At 50.5% G+C, this 20905-nt stretch overlaps 1 protein-coding gene and 1 non-coding gene across 2 annotated transcripts; one reads left to right on the top strand and one right to left on the bottom strand.

Moving 5' to 3' along the window:
* Nucleotides 1-1222: 1222 nt before the first annotated feature.
* On the bottom strand, nucleotides 1223-1327 carry LOC119813801. Its single transcript, XR_005285255.1, has one exon. It is a non-coding gene; the product is annotated as a U6 spliceosomal RNA (small nuclear RNA).
* A 3229-nt stretch (nucleotides 1328-4556) lies between these two features.
* Gucy2d (guanylate cyclase 2D, retinal) lies at nucleotides 4557-18101 on the top strand. The gene is made up of 18 exons (XM_038328219.1): nucleotides 4557-5286; nucleotides 5370-5674; nucleotides 8387-8738; nucleotides 9064-9148; nucleotides 9379-9481; nucleotides 9831-9932; nucleotides 11431-11511; nucleotides 12803-13009; nucleotides 13353-13509; nucleotides 13931-14080; nucleotides 15422-15570; nucleotides 16029-16192; nucleotides 16274-16466; nucleotides 16865-17039; nucleotides 17287-17385; nucleotides 17498-17592; nucleotides 17725-17810; nucleotides 18008-18101. Exons 1-18 carry the CDS (start codon nucleotides 4557-4559, stop codon nucleotides 18099-18101), a joined length of 3327 nt encoding a protein of 1108 aa, XP_038184147.1.
* The last annotated feature ends 2804 nt before the right edge of the window (nucleotides 18102-20905 follow it).

Consider the following 20905-nt stretch of genomic DNA (forward strand, 5'->3'; position numbering starts at 1 on the left):
TGCCTGCCCACATCCTTTGTCCATTTCAGTACTTAACGTTTATCTTTTATGTGGCTATAGATAATTAGATGATGAAGATAAGGAGGGATATAAAGATACCAACTTTTGTTAGTTTTTTCTTTAATTTTCCTTCCTTCCTCCCTTCCTTCCTTCCTTTCTTATTTATTTATTTATTTATTTATTTATTTATTTATTTATTTATTTATGACAATGTCTCATGAATCAGTTCCAGACTGGCCTTGAACTCAATATGTAGTTAAGGATGACTTTAAATGCCTGGTCCTCTTGCCTCTACCTCCCAAGTGTTAGGATTACAGGCATGGGCTACCGTGCTGTATTTTACGTGGTGCTGGGGACTGAGCCAGAGCTATGTGTGTGCTAAGTGAGCTCTCTATCACCTGAGCCACACCCCTAGCAGTTCGCTTGTGTCTGTGAAGATTTTCTAGTCAGTGGCTCATGTTCTCTTTGTTATATGTTTCTGCTTAGCCAGAAACATTTAAAAAATGTATTAATCTTTACCTGTATAATTTGAACTTTATATATCTTATTTAATAAATTCCTTTTTACCCTGAGCTGATAAAGACATACTCATTTTAGCATTTTCTAGCAACCTTTAATTCAGAAAAAACTTCAAACTTATGAAACATTACAAAAATAACAAAGAACTTATTCATGCTCTCCACCCTGATTCACCTACATTTTTCAGAATGTGTGTGTTTGTGGACTATGTGTGTGTACTTGGGCTTGTGTGTACTTGGGCACACTGCTCTATGCATGCCTAGAGATTGACATCAGTGTATTTCTCTATCTCTTTCCACTTTATGTTTTTGAAATTATGACATAATTACATCATTTTCCCCTTCTCTTTCCTCCCTCCAACTTTTCCCATGAAACCCCCCCCCCCCCGCTCTCTCTGCAGCTCATGGCCTCTTTTCCTTTAATTGTTTATATATACTTCCCCAGATATATAAATACAACCTCCTCAGTCCTTATAATGCTACCTGCATGTATATGACCTCAGAGTGACCACATGGTGTTGAATAGCCAATTGGAGAGCTCTTCCTTAGGGAAGACCATTTCTCCTGCTCTTAGCATTGCCCCGCTGCCCACAGTTCATAGGGAGGAAACCCTTGAGCTTGCCCCCTTCCATGTTAGGAAGCCCACTGGTGTCTTTGTTCAGATCTTTTTAGGCAGCCATGTTGATGAGACTTGGCAGGTGCAGCCTCTCTGACATCTCCTCAAGAGTGTGTGTGTCATCCTTGTGAAAGGCATCCATGCTAATCCTCTCTGTATTGTTCCAATTTTAGTGTATTACTGCATCACTGCGTTATTTTTAACCTTATTTTATCTATTTTTTTAGATAGAGTTTTACTGTGTATCCCTGGCTACCTGGCTACCTCTGTAGACCAAGCTGATCTCGAAATCAAAGAGATCCACCTGTCTCTGTCCCCCAAGTGCTGGAATTAAAGGCATGCACCACCACTGCCTAGCTGAATCTTATTTTATTATTTTATATGTATGTGTGTTTTGCCTGCTTGTATGTTTGTGCATCTGCCTTTTGGAGGCCAGAAAAGGACATTGGATCTCCTGGAACTGGAATTACAGAAAGTTGTGAGCTACCATATAGCTACTGGGAATCAAACCTAGGTCCTCTGGAAAGTAGCAAGTGTTCTCTAACCCCCTTAATATTTATTTTTATTACATTTGTTTCTTGATCTTGAGAGTAAATAATCACTGTGTGTGTGTATGCATGTATGTGTGTATGTGTATGTGCATGTGTGTGCATATATGTGTGTGTGTATGTGTGTGTGCATGCACGTGTGTGTGTATATGTGTGTGCATACGTCAGAGAATAACTTGCTGGAGTCAATTCTCTCCTGTCATGTGGGTACTAGGGGTTAAATTTAGTAGGTCAGGTTTGGCTGGGGGCACTGTACCCCACTAAACTGTCTTTCAGAGCCTCCCACTAAACCTGAAGCTCACTGTCTCAGCTAGACTGGCAGGCCAGTGAGCCCCAGAATTCCCCATCTGGGATTAATGAAAGCGTATGCCACGTCCGCCTGTCTTGTCTGTCTTTCTCTATGTGTGAAATCCAAACTCACATTTGTATAGCAAGCACTTGATCCACTGAGCCATTTCCCTAGCCCCCAGATTTACCCATAGCTATCATCTTATTATTTGAAATATTATAAGCTGATATATATATGTATATCATATATTGAGAAATTTTTGATGTTTAAAAACATCTTGATGCTTTGTCATTAAATATTTAATGTTTATTTCTTATGACTTGGAACTTTTGTCTTTTGTTTCTTTTTTTGAGACAGGATCACACTTTGTAGTGTGGCTGACCAGGAACTCGTTATGTAGACCAGACTGAACTCACAGAGATCTGTCTACCTCTTCCTCTGTTGGGATTATTAAAGGCATGTACCATCATACCTGGTGGAACATTTCTTAGTATAACTATAGCACAGTTATTAACTTCATAAATGTACAGTGGTAACTTAGCAAATTGCCCATTCATATTCCAATTTTGTCAGTGGCTAGTTCTGTCTCTCTCTCTCTTTCTCTCTCTCTCTTTCTCTCTCTCTCTCTCTCTCTCTCTCTCTCTCTCTGTGTGTGTGTGTGTGTGTGTGTGTGTATGCACTCGTGTGCGTGCGTGCATGCATGTGGAAGCCAGAGGATCACCCAATGAGTCATTCTTCAAGAGTAATCTTGAGGATGTTCTTTTGTTTGGTTCAAGATGTGACTTCCCTCTGCAGCTAGAGACTGGCCTCAGAGTCACCAGCCTCTCACTTCTGCCTCCTGAGAGTACAGGGCTCCCACCGCATCAGACTGACATTGATATTCTTGTAGCATTTTTTTTTCCTAAACAGAGTTTCTCTGTGTAACAGCCCTGGCTATCCTGGAACCCACTCTGTAAACCAGGCTGGCCTGAAATTCCCAGAGATCCTCTTGCCTCTGCTCCCCAGAAGTTGGGGTTAAAGAGAGGCATGCACCACCATAATCTGGCTCCTTGGTTTAAAGTTTTTCCCTAAAGGTGGCCTATGAGTTGGAAGGAGGGAGGGCGGCAGGGAGAGGGAGTAATTATGCAAGGGATGAAATAGGACATTCTAATCAAAACTAACCAGTGAAGGGGCAAATAAATGTCCTGTCCCTGTAGACTGGAAACCACCAACCAGTGGGAGGGGAGGCTTGCAGCAGTTACAAGCCTGGAAAAACCACTCAGCAGTTCAAACCCTTACCGTCCCCAGTACCCACATGGTGGCTCACAACCATGTGTAACTCTGGTCCCAGGGGTTCTGATGCCTCTTCTGACCTCCATCAGCACACATGTGGAACACATACATATACTCAGGCATACATACATACATACATACATACACACATATGAAATAAAGTAACTTTTGAGACAGGATCTATTGTAGTCCTGGTTGTCCTGGAACTTTCTAGGCACACCAGACTGACTTCAAACTCACAGAGATCCACCTGCTTCTGCTTCCTTTGTGCTGGAATTAAAGGCTGCTACACCCAACTATAGATAGTTTTTTTTTTTTACAATTAAAATTGCAACAATTCTATGCCTGCTCTCTTTCAACCTATAAGCAATAGATGGAGTTGCAGTTTATAACTATGGGAAACAAAACATCCTGACGGTCTTCAAATTTCCCACTTAGCTTTAGTATCCACGAATGATTCTTTTTTCTTTTTTTAATTTTTTATTCTTTTTGGTTTTTCGAGACAGGGTTTCTCTATGTAGCCCTGGCTGTCCTGAAACTCGCTCTTTAGACCTGGCTGTCCTTGAACTACGAGATCCCACTGCCTCTGCCTTCAGAGTGCTGGGATTCAAGGTGTGCGCCACCACTGCTCGGTTCCAGGGATGATTCTTAGCTGATAACAATTTTTGCGGAGACAACTGAAAAAATATAAACTTTTGATTTTCACGTGTAAGTCTAAAACTTGATACTAAATTTGCACGTGGTACAGACATGATTCTGTTACTTTTCCTTCCTAAGCAGCCCTGGCTGCCTGGAAGCAGCGCAGATCCCACCCGAGAGAGGCACGGAAGGGACTCTCAGCCTCCATCAACCCGCCCCTCTCTGCTTGATTAAAAGATCCTAATCGGCTTGAGGAGATTAAGGGCTTCAACGGGCTGTTCCCACACCCCCCGCCCTGGGCTGGGCTGCCAGGGGAGACCGAAGGGGCATCGACCCTGTGATCCCTTAGCCAAGCCCCAGCCCAGGACTACCCGGTAAGTAGAAAATGACCCACTAGGTGGACTCGGGTCCTGTTTGAGTGCGTGGGAGTATCCTCTCCGAACCTGAGGATAGTGACTGAGGAGGGAAGATAAACAAGCTGGGACGAGCAGGCCAGGCCAGGCCAGGCCAGGCCAAAGAGACCTTGGGGCGGTGCCCTGCCCCCATCTAGGGTCCAAGTGTGTGGAAGCCTAGACATCCTTAGGGTTGGGAGGGATTTGAAAAACCGGCTGGAGCGGAGAACCATAAGGGAGCGCTGGGGAATCTCAACTCTCCCCTTCTTCACAGAAGAAGGCAATGACCGCGTGGCTCCTGACAGCGAGTGGGCTTCCCAACGCCGGGTCCTGCGTCCCTGTGTGGCAGTCCTCTTCCAGTCTTTCTCGGGTCCTGTGCTGGTCAGGTTCTCTGCTGCCCGGACTCCTGCTCCTGTTACTGCTCCCGCTGCCTGCTGCCCTCTCGGCCGTGTTCAAAGTGGGGGTCCTGGGCCCCTGGGCTTGCGACCCCATCTTTGCCCGGGCCCGCCCGGATCTGGCTGCGCGTCTGGCCGCTGACCGCCTGAATCGTGACCTTGCCCTAGACGGCGGCCCCCGGTTCGAGGTTGCGCTGCTGCCAGAGCCCTGCCTGACCCCGGGCTCTCTAGGGGCTGTGTCCTCTGCGCTGTCTCGAGTCTCTGGTCTGGTGGGTCCAGTGAACCCCGCAGCCTGCCGGCCAGCCGAACTACTAGCCCAGGAGGCTGGAGTAGCGCTGGTGCCCTGGGGCTGCCCAGGTACGCGGGCGGCGGGTACTACAGCCCCGGCGGTGACCCCCGCTGCAGATGCTCTCTACGTCCTCCTTCGAGCATTCCGCTGGGCGCGCGTGGCCCTCATCACCGCGCCCCAGGACCTGTGGGTGGAGGCGGGACGTGCTCTGTCCACAGCACTCAGGGCCCGGGGCTTGCCAGTTGCCCTAGTGACCTCCATGGAGCCCTCAGACCTGTCTGGAGCTCGGGAGGCTCTCAGGAGGATCCGGGACGGGCCTAGAGTTAGAGGTAGGCTCCCACTTAGAGTGAGGGGAGATGGGCGGGTCCTGTGGGTAGCGGGCACCATAGCGAGCGAGTCTCTGTGTCTGCAGTAGTAATCATGGTGATGCACTCGGTGCTGCTGGGAGGCGAGGAGCAGCGCTACCTACTGGAGGGTGCAGAAGAGCTGGGCCTAGCTGATGGCTCTCTGGTCTTCCTGCCCTTCGACACTCTTCACTACGCGTTGTCTCCAGGCCCGGAGGCTCTGGCTCCACTTGTCAACAGCTCCCAGCTTCGCAGGGCACACGACGCAGTGCTCACACTCACGCGCCACTGTCCTCCGGGAGGCAGCGTGCAGGACAGCCTGCGCAGGGCCCAAGAGCACCAGGAGCTGCCCGCTGACCTCAACCTGCAGCAGGTAGACGGACTAATGAATAGAGATGTGGGAGGAGAGCCAGGGAAGTGAGCAAAAACGGACAAGAAGAGAAGGATGGAACCAGCCGGAAGAGGAGAGTGGGAAATGGGAAAGGGGAGGGTGGAGACAGTGGGAAAGGGGAGGGTGGAGACAGTGGGAAAGGGGAGGGTGAAACCAGTGGGAAAGCGGGGGTGGAGCCAGTGGAAAAGCGGGGGTGGAGCCAATAGGGAGTGACCCATAAGTAGTCACGCTGATGTGGAGTTTTCTGGGTGCTGTACAAGTTCTGGTCTTGCTGAGGGCATCCTCATTACTACGATTACCCCCTGAGAGTAGGCAATAAGACCTCTCAAATCCAGCTCCAAGGAGTAAATCCTAAATGGCCACGGCATTTTTAGTTTTCTTCACAGCAGGCTTATCCCAGTACCTCGGGGACTTCCATAACAAGCAGCTGGTGTTCTGGGAATAGCAGGAGATGCAGACTCACCCTTCACCCCAGCCCAGAGACATTTATTCTGGGGTCTTGACTTTGTTCTCTGGTCACACCGGTGCACTTAACTACATGGGGTTGGGACTCTATAATCAGATCCAAAGGCAGTTTCCAACACCCAGGCAGTAATCAGAACCCCTTGATCTCCCGGAGCCCAATTCAGATCATCTAATTCCGCCCCAGTCACACGGGAAGTCTAGAAACTAGTGAGGCTGAAAGGAGGCTAGATATCGGTGGGAAGAAAATTAGCAATCAAGAAGGTTGTACTCAGCCGGGCATCGTGATGTGGGTTTGCAGTCTCAGACACTCGGAAGATTGAGGAAGGAGGACAGAAAAAGCAGGGCCTTTCTGAGCTGTAGAGTATATTTAAGGTGGGTCTGGTCAACTGAGGGGCCTGTCTCGAAAAGAAGAGACGATTAGACAGCACAGTGAAGGATGCTTGCCAGAATAGTGTGAGGCCTTAGGATCAATTTTCCCAAATGAATAAACATCCATAACCATACTCAAAAGGGACCCTCTGAAAGAAGGCTAAGGTGGGGGGAGTGGGGTGCAGAGGCGTGCTGAACTCTTCCCCACCAATTCCTCTAGACTTCTCCACGGAGACATTTGGGATAGAAAAGAAGAAAAAATGGAAATAATAGATGAAGAGTGAGATGGGATGGAGGAATCTGTCAGTCAGTGGAAGGAGAGGGAAAGATGAGGGGCAAAGATGCTCTCATAAGCTGTCAGTAAGCGGTGCTGCTAGCTGCCTACGCTGGAGACCCGGTTCTCCCCTTTGTCCTCTACAAACCCAGGCATACAGTCCAGTTACTTTTTCTTCCTGAGGGTCATTAGACTCCCTTCATACTTTCCTCCCTCACTGATACTGCGCTGACTCAGGCTGCAGCATTTCTGGGCCCAAATCTGGGATCTCCCATCTCTCATGTGACCCAGCTTCTCCCCATCACCAGCGAGATCCGGCTTCAGAAATCGGGTGTGCTCTACATTTTCCAGCCATGGTTCAAAGCCTCCTGGTTGTTTCTGGATGGCGTCCTGCGCCCTGAGTTGGGGACCTCCATTACCCCGTCTAGACAGAGGGCTCCTCGCATGGCCTAGCAGGACTTGAGTCTCCATTTCTCTCACACTTTCCATGAGCTTTGGCCAGACTAAGCCACTTTAGGTTCCTTGAATGTGTCCTCTCGGTTTTTCTTCTACTCCATCCTCCCCTAGATAATTCTGATTTGTGACCTGGGGAGGGTCACTACTCCCGGAACCCTCCACCTCTTCCTCCCTCCTCCTAGTCCCTCCCACTTCCCCGTCCCTTCACTATTGCACTTCCTTAACCTTCTTGTCTCTTCCCCCTAAACGGAAGGAAAGTTTGCTCCTGGCAGAGGACTCTCAAACATATCACAGTGTCACTGGTGTTCCATGGTGTCCACCATCCCAAGAAATAGGAATTGGGAGTAGTGGTGAGGAGAGGTAGCAATGGGAGTGCCTCTTTGGGGCTGGCATGGAAGAGACACTGATAACCAAGCCAGGCCTGGTAATGTGGGCAAGTAATCCTTGCTACTTAAAAGACTGAAGCAGGAGGATCAAAACTTCAACATCTGGCTGGGGATGTACCACTGTCTGCCGAGTTCCCTCCTAGAAACAGGAGGATCAGAAGTTCCAGGCCTGTCTGGGTTACAAAACACAATGACAGTGTGTGTGTGTGTGTGTGAGAGAGAGAGAGAGAAAGAGAGAGAGAGAGAGAGAGAGAGAGAGAGAGAGAGAGAGAGAGAGAGAGAGAGAGAGAGAGAGAGAGAGAGAGAGAGAGGGAGAGAGAGGAGGAAGGAAGGAAGGAAGGAAGGAGAGAATAAAGGTAGATCCAACATCTGCCTAGGCTACAGAATGAGGTTAAGGTAAATCTCAGCAATTTAGAAAGACCATGACTCAGTAAATTAAATACACAACACCAGGAAGACATGAGCATGAACAAAGGATGGGGAGCTTTAGATGATTGGCAGGTGACTGCGTTAAAAGTATAAGCCAGTCAAAAACCTAGATGGGAAGGTCTAGGCTATGGTGAGTCACAGTCGTGATGAGAGGAGAACTCAATTCCTAAAAGGAGCTGCAGTCTACACCAACAGACAATGGGGAGGATGGAGAGAGGAACCCTCAGAATCAGTAGAGCTAATAAAGGGACAGGCAGGCCAGTGAATTCTCACCCATTCATGGGCTCTAAGAACTCACTCTCTGCTCTCCTCTAGGTCTCTCCACTGTTCGGAACCATCTATGACGCTGTCTTCCTATTGGCTGGGGGAGTGACAAGAGCCAGAGCAGCTGCGGGTGGTGGCTGGGTGTCAGGTGCATCTGTGGCCCGCCAAGTTCAGGAAGCCCAAGTCTCTGGTTTTTGCGGGGACCTGGGAAGAACCGAGGAGCCCTCCTTTGTGCTGCTGGACACAGATGCATCAGGAGACCAGCTCTTTGCCACACACCTGCTGGATCCCATCCGAGGCTCCCTGCGTTCTGCTGGGCCCCCTGTACACTTCCCTAGAGGTGGACCTGCACCGGGGCCAGATCCTTCCTGCTGGTTCAATCCAGATGTGATCTGCAATGGAGGTGAGGAGAGCACCCTCCGGGAGCACCCTCAGGCTCCTACTAAAAGAGTCAGCATGGACAAGTCACAAAGCTGTGGGACAGAGGGAACTCCTGTTTTTCTCCCAGGTCCTCCTTTAGCCCATGGCTTGCTCATGACCCCTCTCAAGGATTTCCAGAACCTTTGAGGACCCTTGTGGTATCTCTAGATTCTCCCTTTGAGGAATCTGTGATCTTTCACCCAGCTCCCAAGCTCATTTCTTAGATTTGGCATGACTGACTGAATACCTCCTTCTCTTAAGGGACCTTTCCCCTTCCAAGACCAAGTGTCCTCTCTTTGTCCCTTCAGGAGTGGAGCCAGGCCTGGTCTTTGTTGGCTTCCTCCTGGTGATAGGGATGGGACTGACTGGAGCCCTCCTGGCTCATTACTTGAGGTGAGTGGGGGAAGTAAAACCGTGCCACAAAGACACCAGGTGAGGCCCACAAGATGGGGAGAGTCGTCTTGGGGAGGGACACAAGGATCCAGGGAGTTGGCAGAGTTCCAGGGCATTTTGGGGGGAATAGTTACATCCCAGTCCACCTCCCTGAACTAATGTCACCCCTCTGCTCTATCCCCTGCTGGCCTCTTATGGACTTCATGGGGATGCCCACCTCCCCGCACCAGACACCGACTCCTACATATACAAATGGTCTCTGGCCCCAACAAGATCATCCTGACTTTGGAAGATGTTACCTTGCTCCACCCACAGGGGGGCAGCTCTCGGAAGGTCAGGAAAGCAGGGAGCCAGGAGTCATGGTCCCTTCCCTGAGCTCCCTCACCCCCACCTGCCCACCAGCTCCCACATGAGAAACTTAGCTCTTACCCCAGCTTTGTCCTTGGGAATCAAAGACCTCATCTACACAATAGGGGCGACAGTCCGGTCTTGAGCTGGTGTGAAGGTCCAGCTAGAAACTGCATATCTATTTTGTAAACTGTAAAGTGTGGTGCACTGGGTGCCCTTTCCACCTGGCCTGTAGATTTCTTTTTGTCTTCTCTGTCACCCACAGAACTCAGCTTCACCCCAAGACTCTAACCCCAGAATAGATTCTGATATTTGCTTTGACCTCTGTCCTCAGATGACCCAAGGCAGTAGATCGAGTCTGGCTACCCGGAGCACATCAGACATCTGCAGTGTCCCCAGCCAGGCCCCAGAGAACACCAACATTGGCCTCTATGAGGTGAGCTGATCCCCAGTTAGCCTGACCCTTACTTCAGGAGGAGAAGAAAAGGAAGGATGCTGGGACCAAAGCCAGAGGAAAAGTACTTCCAAGGGAGAGAGAGAGAGAGAGAGAGAGAGGGAGAGAGAGAGAGAGAGAGAGAGAGAGAGAGAGAGAGAGAGAGAGAGAGAGTCAGGTCTCGCATCCTGCAGGCTCCAGGCAGGGAGATGAAGCTGGGCATGGACTTAGCAACCCAATCTGGAATCCTCTCTGTCACAAGTCCAGGTGAGGACTTCCCAAAACCCAAAAGCTGGAGGCTGGGGGTGCTGTGGAGTATGCTGGGATCAGCCTGCAAGCTGGTGTAGCCAGTGAGGCCAATTCCTTCTCTACTGAGAGTCCCTTGCCCCACCCCCTTAACATTTTCAACTAGTTCTGGTCAGATTCACTAACACAAGCCTTACTTCAGGGAAGGAATGTCAGAGAACACTAACAACTGAGCCGGGACATGTGAGTGTGGCATGGGACATGAGTGTGCCACGGGGTATGTGAGTGTGCCACAAGGCATGCAAGTGTGCCACAGCATGTGCGAGTGTGGCACAGGGCATGTGAGTGTGGCACAGGTGTGTGAGTGTGCCACGGGGCATGTGAGTGTGCCACGGGATATGTGAGTGTGGCACAAGACATGTGAGTGTGGCATGGGCTGTGCGAGTGTGGCAGAGTTGGTGAGGGATACTGAGAGCAGGACTGGAGAACTCAACTCAGCTAGAGGAGTGCAGAGAGTGCCCGAGCTCCTGGAGAGAAAGCAAAAGTTCTTACTGTGTCACCTGAGACCATGGTGACTGCTTCTCAGAGACACGTTATTGTTATTTTAAGCAGGTTATTCTTCGCATGGGACCACCCTCTGCCTATGCTAAGCCTTTCTTCTCTCTGGCCATGCCCACTAAATGCAACTCCCAGTCTTTAATGACCATTATAAGGTATCTCCACATTATTTCCAAATGCTGATCAGGAATCGGTACTAGATCCTCATGACTCTCTTGTAGTTCACATCTCTTAGCAAGGCCCAGGGCAAATTAAGAGCAAAGGGCTCCTTGTTCATCCTGATGACAGCAGCAAGTGGTGACACCGTGACATACCATGGACTGACCCTGCAAGCAGCCAGAGACAGTGAGGCCAGGACCAGAGGGACGACAGCTCCCTTCACAGCTAGTTCACAATAATCCCTGACGGCTCTAGCATAGTGCTCTCTCCTGACAAGGGGTAGTGATGTGGGCTGCATATGTGTGAATGTTGATGGCTGTATCTGGGGAGTGAGGACCACCACACACGGCTTCACACCTTCCTCACTGGCTCTGACCCAGCTACCTGCGGAACATAGGGGCATACGTTGAGCTGCTTGCATCTGATATTCTGTCTTATGACAGTGTTCTGGGTCACTGGGTCAGTGGAAATGGGAGCTCCCTAGAACACCTTGCATCTTGAGGCTTTAAGGACTGAATCCCTTGACCTTCTGCTACAGGGAGACTGGGTTTGGCTGAAGAAATTTCCAGGGGATCGCCATATGGCTATCCGGCCAGCCACCAAGACAGCCTTCTCCAAGGTAACCCACGACAGGGAGTAGACGACTATTGGCATGCCCATTCTTGGCTTCTTTTGGTAGCAGGCTACGGGGGAAATCCTCAGGTTTTTCTTCCATGCCAGAGAGGCCTTCCCACCATCCTCTCTCGTGACATTAGCTTTTTTCTTTGATGTTCTTATCACAACTTATATGTGACAAGTGACATGTTAATTTATCACAAAAAAAGTTGTGTGTTCAACCACAGTCTGGCTTATCTGCCTCCATTGTGAACTGGCAGCTGAATGAGGGTACTACCCTATTCCCAGGACCCAGCACAGGTCTGGAATATCAGAGGCCAGTGGATTTGTGTTGAGTGAAATGTTTAAAAAACAAAACAAAACAAAAGCCAGTAAAAATGAGGAGGCAGCAAGATGGCTCAGTGGACCAAGGTGCCTGATCAAGCCTGGCCACATGGATTTTTTTCCCCAGCACCCACATTAGTGGAAGGAAAGAGCCGACTCCTTCAAGTGCCCTCTGATCTCCACATGGGTGCCATGGCACATTTGTGCCCACACACATGCACCTACGCAGATATGCGCACACACACAAACAAACCTTTTTTTCAAGGAAACAAATTTGAATGGGTTTCCGCTTCCGGGAGGACACACAACTGTGCGGAATGCCCCCGCTGTGCTGACGTAATGAACAAAGTGGGCAGCTGGCAGTAGAAGAGCTCATTCCAGTGCCTTCAGTTTCCACGTCCCTCTTCCCCAGCGCCGAGCGTCCTTGGTTTGACCTCTTTCCAGGAGGCAGCCTTGGGAGCTTGTGATCATAGCTGCCAGTGACTTAAGTGGATTGCCTTTGGGGTGTGGGCGAAGTCACCAGGTCTTTAGAATGAAAGCAACCCCTTAAACGGGCATGTGGCCCCGAGGAAAACTGGAAAGCAATGGCATTTGGTCTCTCTGGTCCTTCATTAAAGACTGCCGTATTAGGAAGAGCAGGTGGTGGCTCCTTCGCACACTGCTTTCCCTTATGGCTTCCCTTAACTCTGCAGTTAATTTAGTCCCTCAGCAAAGTGGGGCCTGACTGGGCCCTAATCCCCAGTGTGTGTTTGTCTTTTAGCCATTCATAATCTGAGCAGAACTATGTGGAGAAGAAAGTCCTCCACCTCCGCCATATTTTACCATTTCCAGCCCTACATTCCCAGTTTGGATGCCCCCCAAACAGGCACTGAATACGGGGGGTAATAATTGGTGCTCCATGCATTGCCTCCTGGGCAAAAAAAAAAAAAAAAAAAAAAAAAAAAAAATGCCAGTCGGTTTCTGCCTTTCAGCTGCGGGAGCTCCGGCATGAGAATGTGGCCCTCTACCTGGGGCTCTTCCTGGCAGGGACAGCAGACAGCCCTGCCACCCCTGGGGAGGGCATCTTGGCTGTGGTCTCAGAGCACTGTACTCGGGGCTCCCTCCATGACCTCCTGGCCCAGAGAGACATAAAGCTGGACTGGATGTTCAAGTCTTCCCTTCTGCTGGACCTCATCAAGGTGTGTGTGTGTGTGTGTGTGTGTGTGTGTGTGTGTGTGTGTCTGTGTGCCTGTGTGTATGTTCATGCGTGCGTGTGCCTATGTGCATGTGTGTGCCTATGTGTGTGGTGGGTGTGTGTACCTGTGTTTGTGTGTGTGTGTGTGTGTGGTATGCCTGTGTGTGGTGTATGCACCTGTGTGTGAGTGTGTGTGTAGTATGCCTGTGTATGTGGTGTGTGTGTGCTTGTGTGTGTGTGTGAGCGTGCGTATGCGCACCTGTGCGTGTGTTTGCACGACGTAGAGATGTGTTGGCGGAGGAGGAGTCAAGAGAACTGAGGTTGCCTCTTCCTCTACTCCTTCCAAGGGAATGAGATACCTGCACCATCGCGGTGTGGCCCACGGGAGGCTTAAGTCTCGGAACTGCGTGGTGGACGGGAGGTTCGTGCTCAAGGTGACAGATCATGGCCACGGGCGACTGCTGGAAGCGCAAAGGGTGTTGCCTGAGCCTCCCAGTGCAGAGGGTAGGCGTCCTCAGCTGCCTCCCTGGCACTGGAGCGGCTCTAGGATCCGCAAAGCTGCAAGTGCTTTTCCCTCCATCCCCTCCGTGCACTGTTCACCTTCCACATCTGCTAACGCTAATCAGCTGCAGAAAAAGGTCTGTGGCTGGGGATGTGGGGTTTGCTAGGGAGAGCCTGAGCTCTGGGGATGCGGATAAGCGGCGCTTTGCTGAAGGCTGGCTCCAGAGGTAGACTCTTCCTTAGGCACCGCCTTCGTGAGGGCAGGCGATTTTTTTTTTTTCTGAAAGGCTTTGAATCTCAAATAGTCTCTGCTCTGAGATATTTGAGAGGCTATAGGGTTAATTAGTACCAGTGAGGATGAGGGTCTGGACCTCAAAGTCACCGCAGCCTCTCTCGTGGCCATGCCCCTCTTTCTCGCTCCTAGATCAGCTTTGGACAGCCCCGGAGCTGCTTCGGGACCCTGCCCTGGAGCGACGGGGAACACTAGCTGGCGATGTCTTTAGCCTGGGCATCATCATGCAGGAGGTCGTGTGCCGCAGCACCCCATATGCCATGCTGGAGCTAACACCCGAGGGTAAGGGGCTGGGTAGGCACCCTGCAGTTAGGACAGCCAGGCCAGACCCAGCGTGGCTCTTTAATAAGGCGAAGCCCCTTCCTTAAAGCTGGAGTCTGAAGACAGCAGTGGGAAAGCCAAGCTTGAGGTGGTGTTCCAGGGCACAGATCTGAACAGCTTCTGTCCTGACCCTGAACCCACCCTGCTCTTCCACAACACAGACAAGTTCCTCTCTGATTCTCAGAGATCCTAGGAAAGCCCAGGGGGAGAAACAGAGGGGTCAGAAGATCCAAATCCAAACCACGCATCATCTGTAGGATTCTCTCCCCAGCCCTTACTTGTCTTATGCTCAGAAATGTTAGTTTGTCTCCATCACCTCCCACTGACACTCAGATTTCAGGGCCCTCTGGTTATGCCTAGAGATGCCACATCACACTCCCCCACCAACTACAGCATTTATTTACTTACTTATTGGTGTGTAGTGTATGTGTGTGACCATGTGTGCAGACAGTTGTGTGTGTGTGTGTGTGTGCAAATGCAGGCCAAAGGTCAATGTCAGGTGTCTTCCTTTGTCATTCTCTTCTTTGTTCTTTGACTCAGAGTCTCTCAGTGAACCCAGAACTCACCAGTTAGCTATGCCAGGTAGCCGCTGTGTCTGCCTTCCTGGCTCTAGGGTTACAGGTATACTCCACTCTGCCTGGCTTTTTGAAAGTTATCTGAATGTGGCTGCCGGAGACCCAAGCTGAGGTTGGGTCTTGCATGCCAGGCACTTTCTTTTTTGTAGTTTTTGCTGGCTTATTGCTGCTGCCTGTGTGCAGTCCCTGTTTCCCTGGGGGTGGGGGGAGAAGATGAGAAGTCAACGCACAGACTCCAGGAGATTCTCATATAGAAGCTCTTTATTGTAAACAGGTTGGGGGTTTTATGGGGTTAGGAAAATTAAGCTGCCGCAGGAATGGTTCTGGTTGGGCCTTTGAAAACTGGCACTGGCAGTCACTGCTGGCGTGTTGCGATTAGCTAGCAGTGTGTGTTATTAGTGACTCCTTTTCTTCCGCTAACAGGTTGTCTTGGCCAATTTTGCTTACTCACTGTGAGTTTGCATGCGATTGCTTGTGCTTGTTGTGCTACTGCCCTGCCTCACTTACTGACTGAGCCATCTCCTAAGGCTTGGAAGTGTTAATTAAAAAAAAAAAAATCTTATCCAGGAGGGCAGTAGTGGCACACGCCTTTAATCTCAGCGCTGGGGAGGTAGATCTCTGTGAGTTCGAGGCCAGCCTAGTCTACAGAGTGAATTCTAGGACAACCAAAGCTACACAGAGAAACCTCTGGGGTCACCCACTTCTCACAGTTTCTTCTTGCCTCTAGAGGTGATACAGAGGGTACAGAACCCTCCTCCACTGTGTCGGCCCTTGGTGTCAATGGACCAGGCACCCATGGAGTGCATCCAACTGATGGCACAGTGCTGGGCAGAGCAGCCAGAGCTTCGGCCCTCCATGGACCACACCTTTGACCTGGTCAGGAGCTGGGACTGGGCGGGGACTGCGCTGGGCCCTGGGGTCCCAGATGGACGAGCAGGCTGGCAGGAGCTTTGACCTTTTAGGCTCTCTCCTAAGGGTTAACCTAAGGACTACAAATTTGGTAGGGACGGTTTAGAAAGCAGACGAGGGCTTGTGGAGGCCTTTGGAATGGGAAAGAGAACTCTGGGTGGGAGAAATACTTAATTCAAATCAATAACACTGAATAAGAGTCAGATTATGTGCTTTGTTTATTGAGACAGGAAAACCTTTAGCCTGAGTTCAGTGCCTTGTCAATTCCAGCTCAGAGCAACTCTCTGAGGGAGGCCTCGTTTTCCACACACCTGCTAGTAATATCAGCAAATGCAGGAGTGGACAGAATCTCAGGTGTAAACCCCATGAGAGGGTACAGAGAGGGCCACAGCAGCCAGAGTCTTACTAGCTTTCTCCTCTCCTAGTTCAAGAGCATCAACAAGGGCCGGAAGATGAACATCATTGACTCTATGCTTCGGATGCTGGAGCAATACTCCAGTAACCTGGAGGACCTGATTCGAGAGCGCACAGAGGAGTTAGAACAGGAGAAGCAGAAGACAGACAGGCTGCTCACACAGATGCTGCCTCCGTGGGTGCCCATGTGGAGTGTGGGGAGAGGGTGGGAAGATGGGGGCGGCCTTCAGGTGACCCTGCTGCTTGCCGTTCCTAGATCTGTGGCTGAGGCCCTGAAGATGGGGACACCTGTGGAGCCTGAGTACTTTGAGGAGGTGACACTATACTTCAGTGACATTGTGGGCTTCACCACCATTTCGGCCATGAGTGAGCCCATTGAGGTGGTAGACCTGCTCAATGACCTCTATACTCTCTTCGATGCCATCATTGGTGCCCACGATGTCTATAAGGTGGCGTGCGCAGAGATAAAACCTCCTGCCCTTCAGTTTTGCTTTCTGTGTATACCTCTGTGGCTTAGAACTTGCTGTTTAGAGCACGCTGGCTTCAGACTTGTAGCAATCCTCCTGCCTCTGCCTTCCGAGTGCTGGCTTTAAGGCATGTGCCAGCATTGCCTGGCTCTGACTTTCAGTTTAAATGAAGCAGTTCCACCTGCCTCCAGACACCAGCTAGTTTTCCTCAGCCCTCTCGTCTCGAATCTCTTCTTTCAGGCCCAGGTGCAACTCCTAGCTTGCAGCGTGGCTTTCCAGGATATCTGACCTAACCCCTTTAGACCTCCAGACGCGTGTCACTGATTTAACTATTAGGGGAGGGGTGCTCAGAACTGAGCAGACACAACCCCTTCCCCCAGGTGGAAACAATTGGAGATGCCTATATGGTGGCCTCCGGGCTGCCACAAAGGAATGGGCAGCGGCATGCTGCAGAGATTGCCAACATGTCGCTAGACATCCTCAGCGCCGTAGGCTCTTTCCGCATGCGCCATATGCCTGAGGTACCAGTGCGCATTCGCATTGGTCTGCACTCAGGTAAATAGTCAGCCCTCCCAGCTTCCGGGTGCCAGATTTCAGCGATAAGAAGCTACGCTTGGCGGGGGTGGGTTGGGGTGGGGGCTTGCCTTGAAGTAAATACACATGAGTGTTTTTATCGGGGGAGCTAATAGACAGTGTGGGTGCTAAGGTCTCTCCAGGCCCTTTGTGCAGCCTAGCTGCAGGGCACCTCCAGCTTTGACCCAGTCTCTGCCTGCCTGCCCTCTGACCTGGCGTATCTCCCCAGGCCCGTGCGTGGCTGGTGTTGTGGGCCTCACCATGCCTCGGTACTGCCTGTTTGGGGACACAGTCAACACAGCCTCACGAATGGAGTCCACCGGACTGCGTGAGTGTAACAGACCTGGAGAGCTGGGGGAGATGGAGAGAGCCTGGGAATGGCCCAGGATGGGGAGATGGGAGGTGAATTCTGAGATCATGGTGTCCCCTCACTGCCTCAGCTTACCGCATCCACGTGAACATGAGCACTGTTCGGATTCTTTGTGCTCTGGACCAGGGCTTCCAGATGGAGTGTCGAGGCCGCACAGAGCTGAAGGTGCGTGGCCCACACTCTGCTGCTTTGTAGGAGTCCCTACAGATGTAGGGTCTTCCCGTTTCACCTAGACCTAAAGATTCTCCATCCCTCACCCTGGTCTGCCTAAGCCCCCCCTCTTTTGTGTTTTCCCAGGGCAAGGGTGCTGAGGACACGTACTGGCTTGTGGGCAGACTGGGTTTCAACAAGCCCATCCCCAAACCGCCAGATCTGCAGCCAGGGTGAGTGGCTCACTCACCTGTTGGGTCACAGCTGGATGGCTGGAGACTCAGCGGCGCCAGCCAATGGGCCCTTTGTGCCTTTGCCCTCTCTTCTGCCTCCCACACCAAGTCTGGTCCTCATCCCAAGCAGCAGTAACAAGTCCTGACATCCCTCACCCCTATTTCTCTTTGCTGAGGCTGCAGTCTCCTCTTTGCAGGGCCAGCAACCATGGCATCAGCCTGCAGGAGATTCCCCCAGAGAGGCGCAGGAAGCTAGAGAAAGCCAGACCAGGCCAGTTCACTGGGAAGTGAAGCTCCCAGGAGACAGGTACTGTGTCTTCCCTCATCCTCAGAGGCCACTCACCTCTTGGGGAGTGGTGGGGTGTACCTCCTAGGGGTCAGGTCAAGACTAGGTAGGAGCTGCCTGCAGGATGTCCCAGCCAAGCCAAGTGTCCCTATTCCTCTCTGATTTAGGGGCAGGAAAGGGGTTTACCCCAGAGGACACATCAACATTAGGCACACTGGTTTGGTGGGTCTGGGGTGATATGATGCAAGAATCCAGATTTAGGAATTTTTCCTCAGACCCACCCCTTCCCCTGAATGTAAACCAGGCTTCTCGGAGAGGCCCCTCAGGCTGTATACTACACCATGGCAGAATTTTGGGGACAGCATTTGCCAGAGGTCAGTGTGCAGTTGTATTTGCAGATCTGTCACATTGAAAGGTCTCTCTATGGTCTTCATGCAAGAATCCCTAGGCCCTGGTCCTCCTTATGTGCACTCTTCTTCCTCCCTGAGACAGCTGCTTTCCTCAGGATTATTCTGCACAGCCCTTCCTGAAGTTGCTGCTGCATATCGGACTGACGCCTGACGTCAGCTTGCTTATATGTTGGCTTCTGTCCAGTTCCGCCTGCAAGGGTTCTGAGCCCGGAGCCTGCTGCAAACCAGCTATGTGACCTTGGGAAGATCTGAAGTGCTCTCCAGACCCCCTCAGGGGTAAAATGAGGGGGGCTAAACGGTTTCTACCACCATGTGGCTTACAGCGAGGCTTTAGAGTGGCTGGCCTTGGGATTCAGGACACTGTGGTATACGACCCCCACCTCCAAGGACTCTGAGCTCATTGGGGGTTGCTCCATTCTCTAGGTCCTGGGAGGCCCCAGAAGTAAGGATCTGGGCTCAGAAACCCCGGGGGACCTGGAGGCCTCATGTTCTACCAGGGGAGGGGTCACCATGTGGCCTGGAAAGACCGGGGCTTCTTTAGCCTTCATCCTATCTCCTCTCCATCACTCACTGGTCAGAGACGGGTTCCTTCTCCAGTAGGAGAAGCAAATCACTTGCCCAAGTGCAGAGAAAACTTGTTTTGATGCTTCGGGGGAGGAAAACCAGCTGCACCCAAACTTTGCTAACCAGAATGGCAGATGAATAGTTTATTATCTATTCAGGTGTTGGTGGATTGATAGTCGAAAAAAAAAATCATTTCTCCTGAGATCTTTGCCACAAACATTCACACCTAGTCCTGGCAAAACCCCAGCTGAAGTTTCCTTTGTAGAACCCTGGGGTTCCAGCGCCTGGGCTTTGGCATGTTTGACTCTTGCTGTCTCTGTCATTGGCACAGATTCTGGAGGATTTGGCAGCAGACACCCAGTAGGTAGTGAGTGCCCGGGACCTGGTGATGTGCAAACTCTGTATGCGTGTGCGTGCATGCGTGTGTGTGTGTGTAATGTGCACATGCATGCTGGGAGGGTGAGGGGCAGGTGTGGTAGCACTGGACAGGCAGAGACAGATGGATCTCTGAGAATTTGAAGGCAGCTTAGTATACATAGTGAGCGCCAGGCTAGCCAGGGCTGCCAGTAAGGACCTGTCTCAATAACACAACTATGTATAGTTATATATGGAATATATAAGCTAGGGCTACAGAGATAGCTCAGTAGTTAAGAGCACTTGTTGATCTTCCAGAGGATCCAGGTTGGATTCCCAAGACCCACAAAGAGGCTAATAAAGGTCTGTAACTCCAGTTCTAGGGGATCTGACACCCTCTTCTGGCCTCTACAGGGACTGGTAATGTATGTGGTGCACAGACACACATGCAGGCAAAACACCCACACACATAAAATAACTTTTAAAATAAATCTAAAACATTTTTTACTTCCTTTAAAATTAAAAAAAAAAAAAAAACATGTAGTTACCCCTAAGTATAAGGTACCAATTCAAGGACTCTGGTGGACACCAAAGTCCTTGACTCTCAAGTCCCTTATCTAAGACATAACTTTTTATTTAGTACCTATGCATTTTATCTGGTGTACTTTAAGTAATTTCTAGATGATCTGTACTACATATGGTAGAGAATAATGACAAGAAAAAATAGTGCATGCTCATTGCAGATACCTTCCTAGGCCTCCCTGCACAGCACACATTCATGGTGGCAGTGCCGACACAAAAAACCACAGCTCTCGTCATAAAGGGAGTAAGAGAGAGCTATTGTGGGGCCCTTCTGAGTGACCATGGCCTAGGAACACAGATTTCAGTTACCCCAAATTCCATGCTCCAACATAGAAGCAGTTCCATAAGGTTTTTACAGAAAGGAGGAAGTCATAAATCAAGGTGACTCTAAAACACATTGGCGGCTACAGTGAGGTGGGAGGAGCTAGTCTATGTGCCCAAGATGCGATTTCACGGCATTCTTGGCTCTTGGATTGGTGGAAGCTAGCGCTCTGCTAAATTTACAGTTTCTAGGAAGTTTTTATTTATTACCACAAGGTTAGTTCAGATACAGAGTGGGGCAAGGAATGGCTGTTCCAGAAGACTGGAAGTAGCCCAAGATAAAGTAAGTCTCCTGTGAACCTACAAAATTCCATTCTCTCCACAGTAGTGAATTCCAATCCATCTGTCAGTCTCTGCGGACACACATTCCTTCCTGGAGTTTCCTGGTCACAGGCAGACAAGATTCTGTTCAGGGATTTTGGTTCAGAGTCGAATCCGTGGGCGTGGCATGGGAAAATACAAAGGGCTGACTCTATTAGGCTCCGCCTTCTCCTGAACCGGAAGATCACCACATGGGGCTTGCATCGCCCCCTTGGCTGCAGCCACTTTAATCCAGGGCATCACGTTCCAATCCTCAT

Source organism: Arvicola amphibius, chromosome 4 (genome assembly GCF_903992535.2).
Source record: "Arvicola amphibius chromosome 4, mArvAmp1.2, whole genome shotgun sequence".
NCBI classification, from domain to species: Eukaryota; Metazoa; Chordata; class Mammalia; order Rodentia; family Cricetidae; genus Arvicola; species Arvicola amphibius.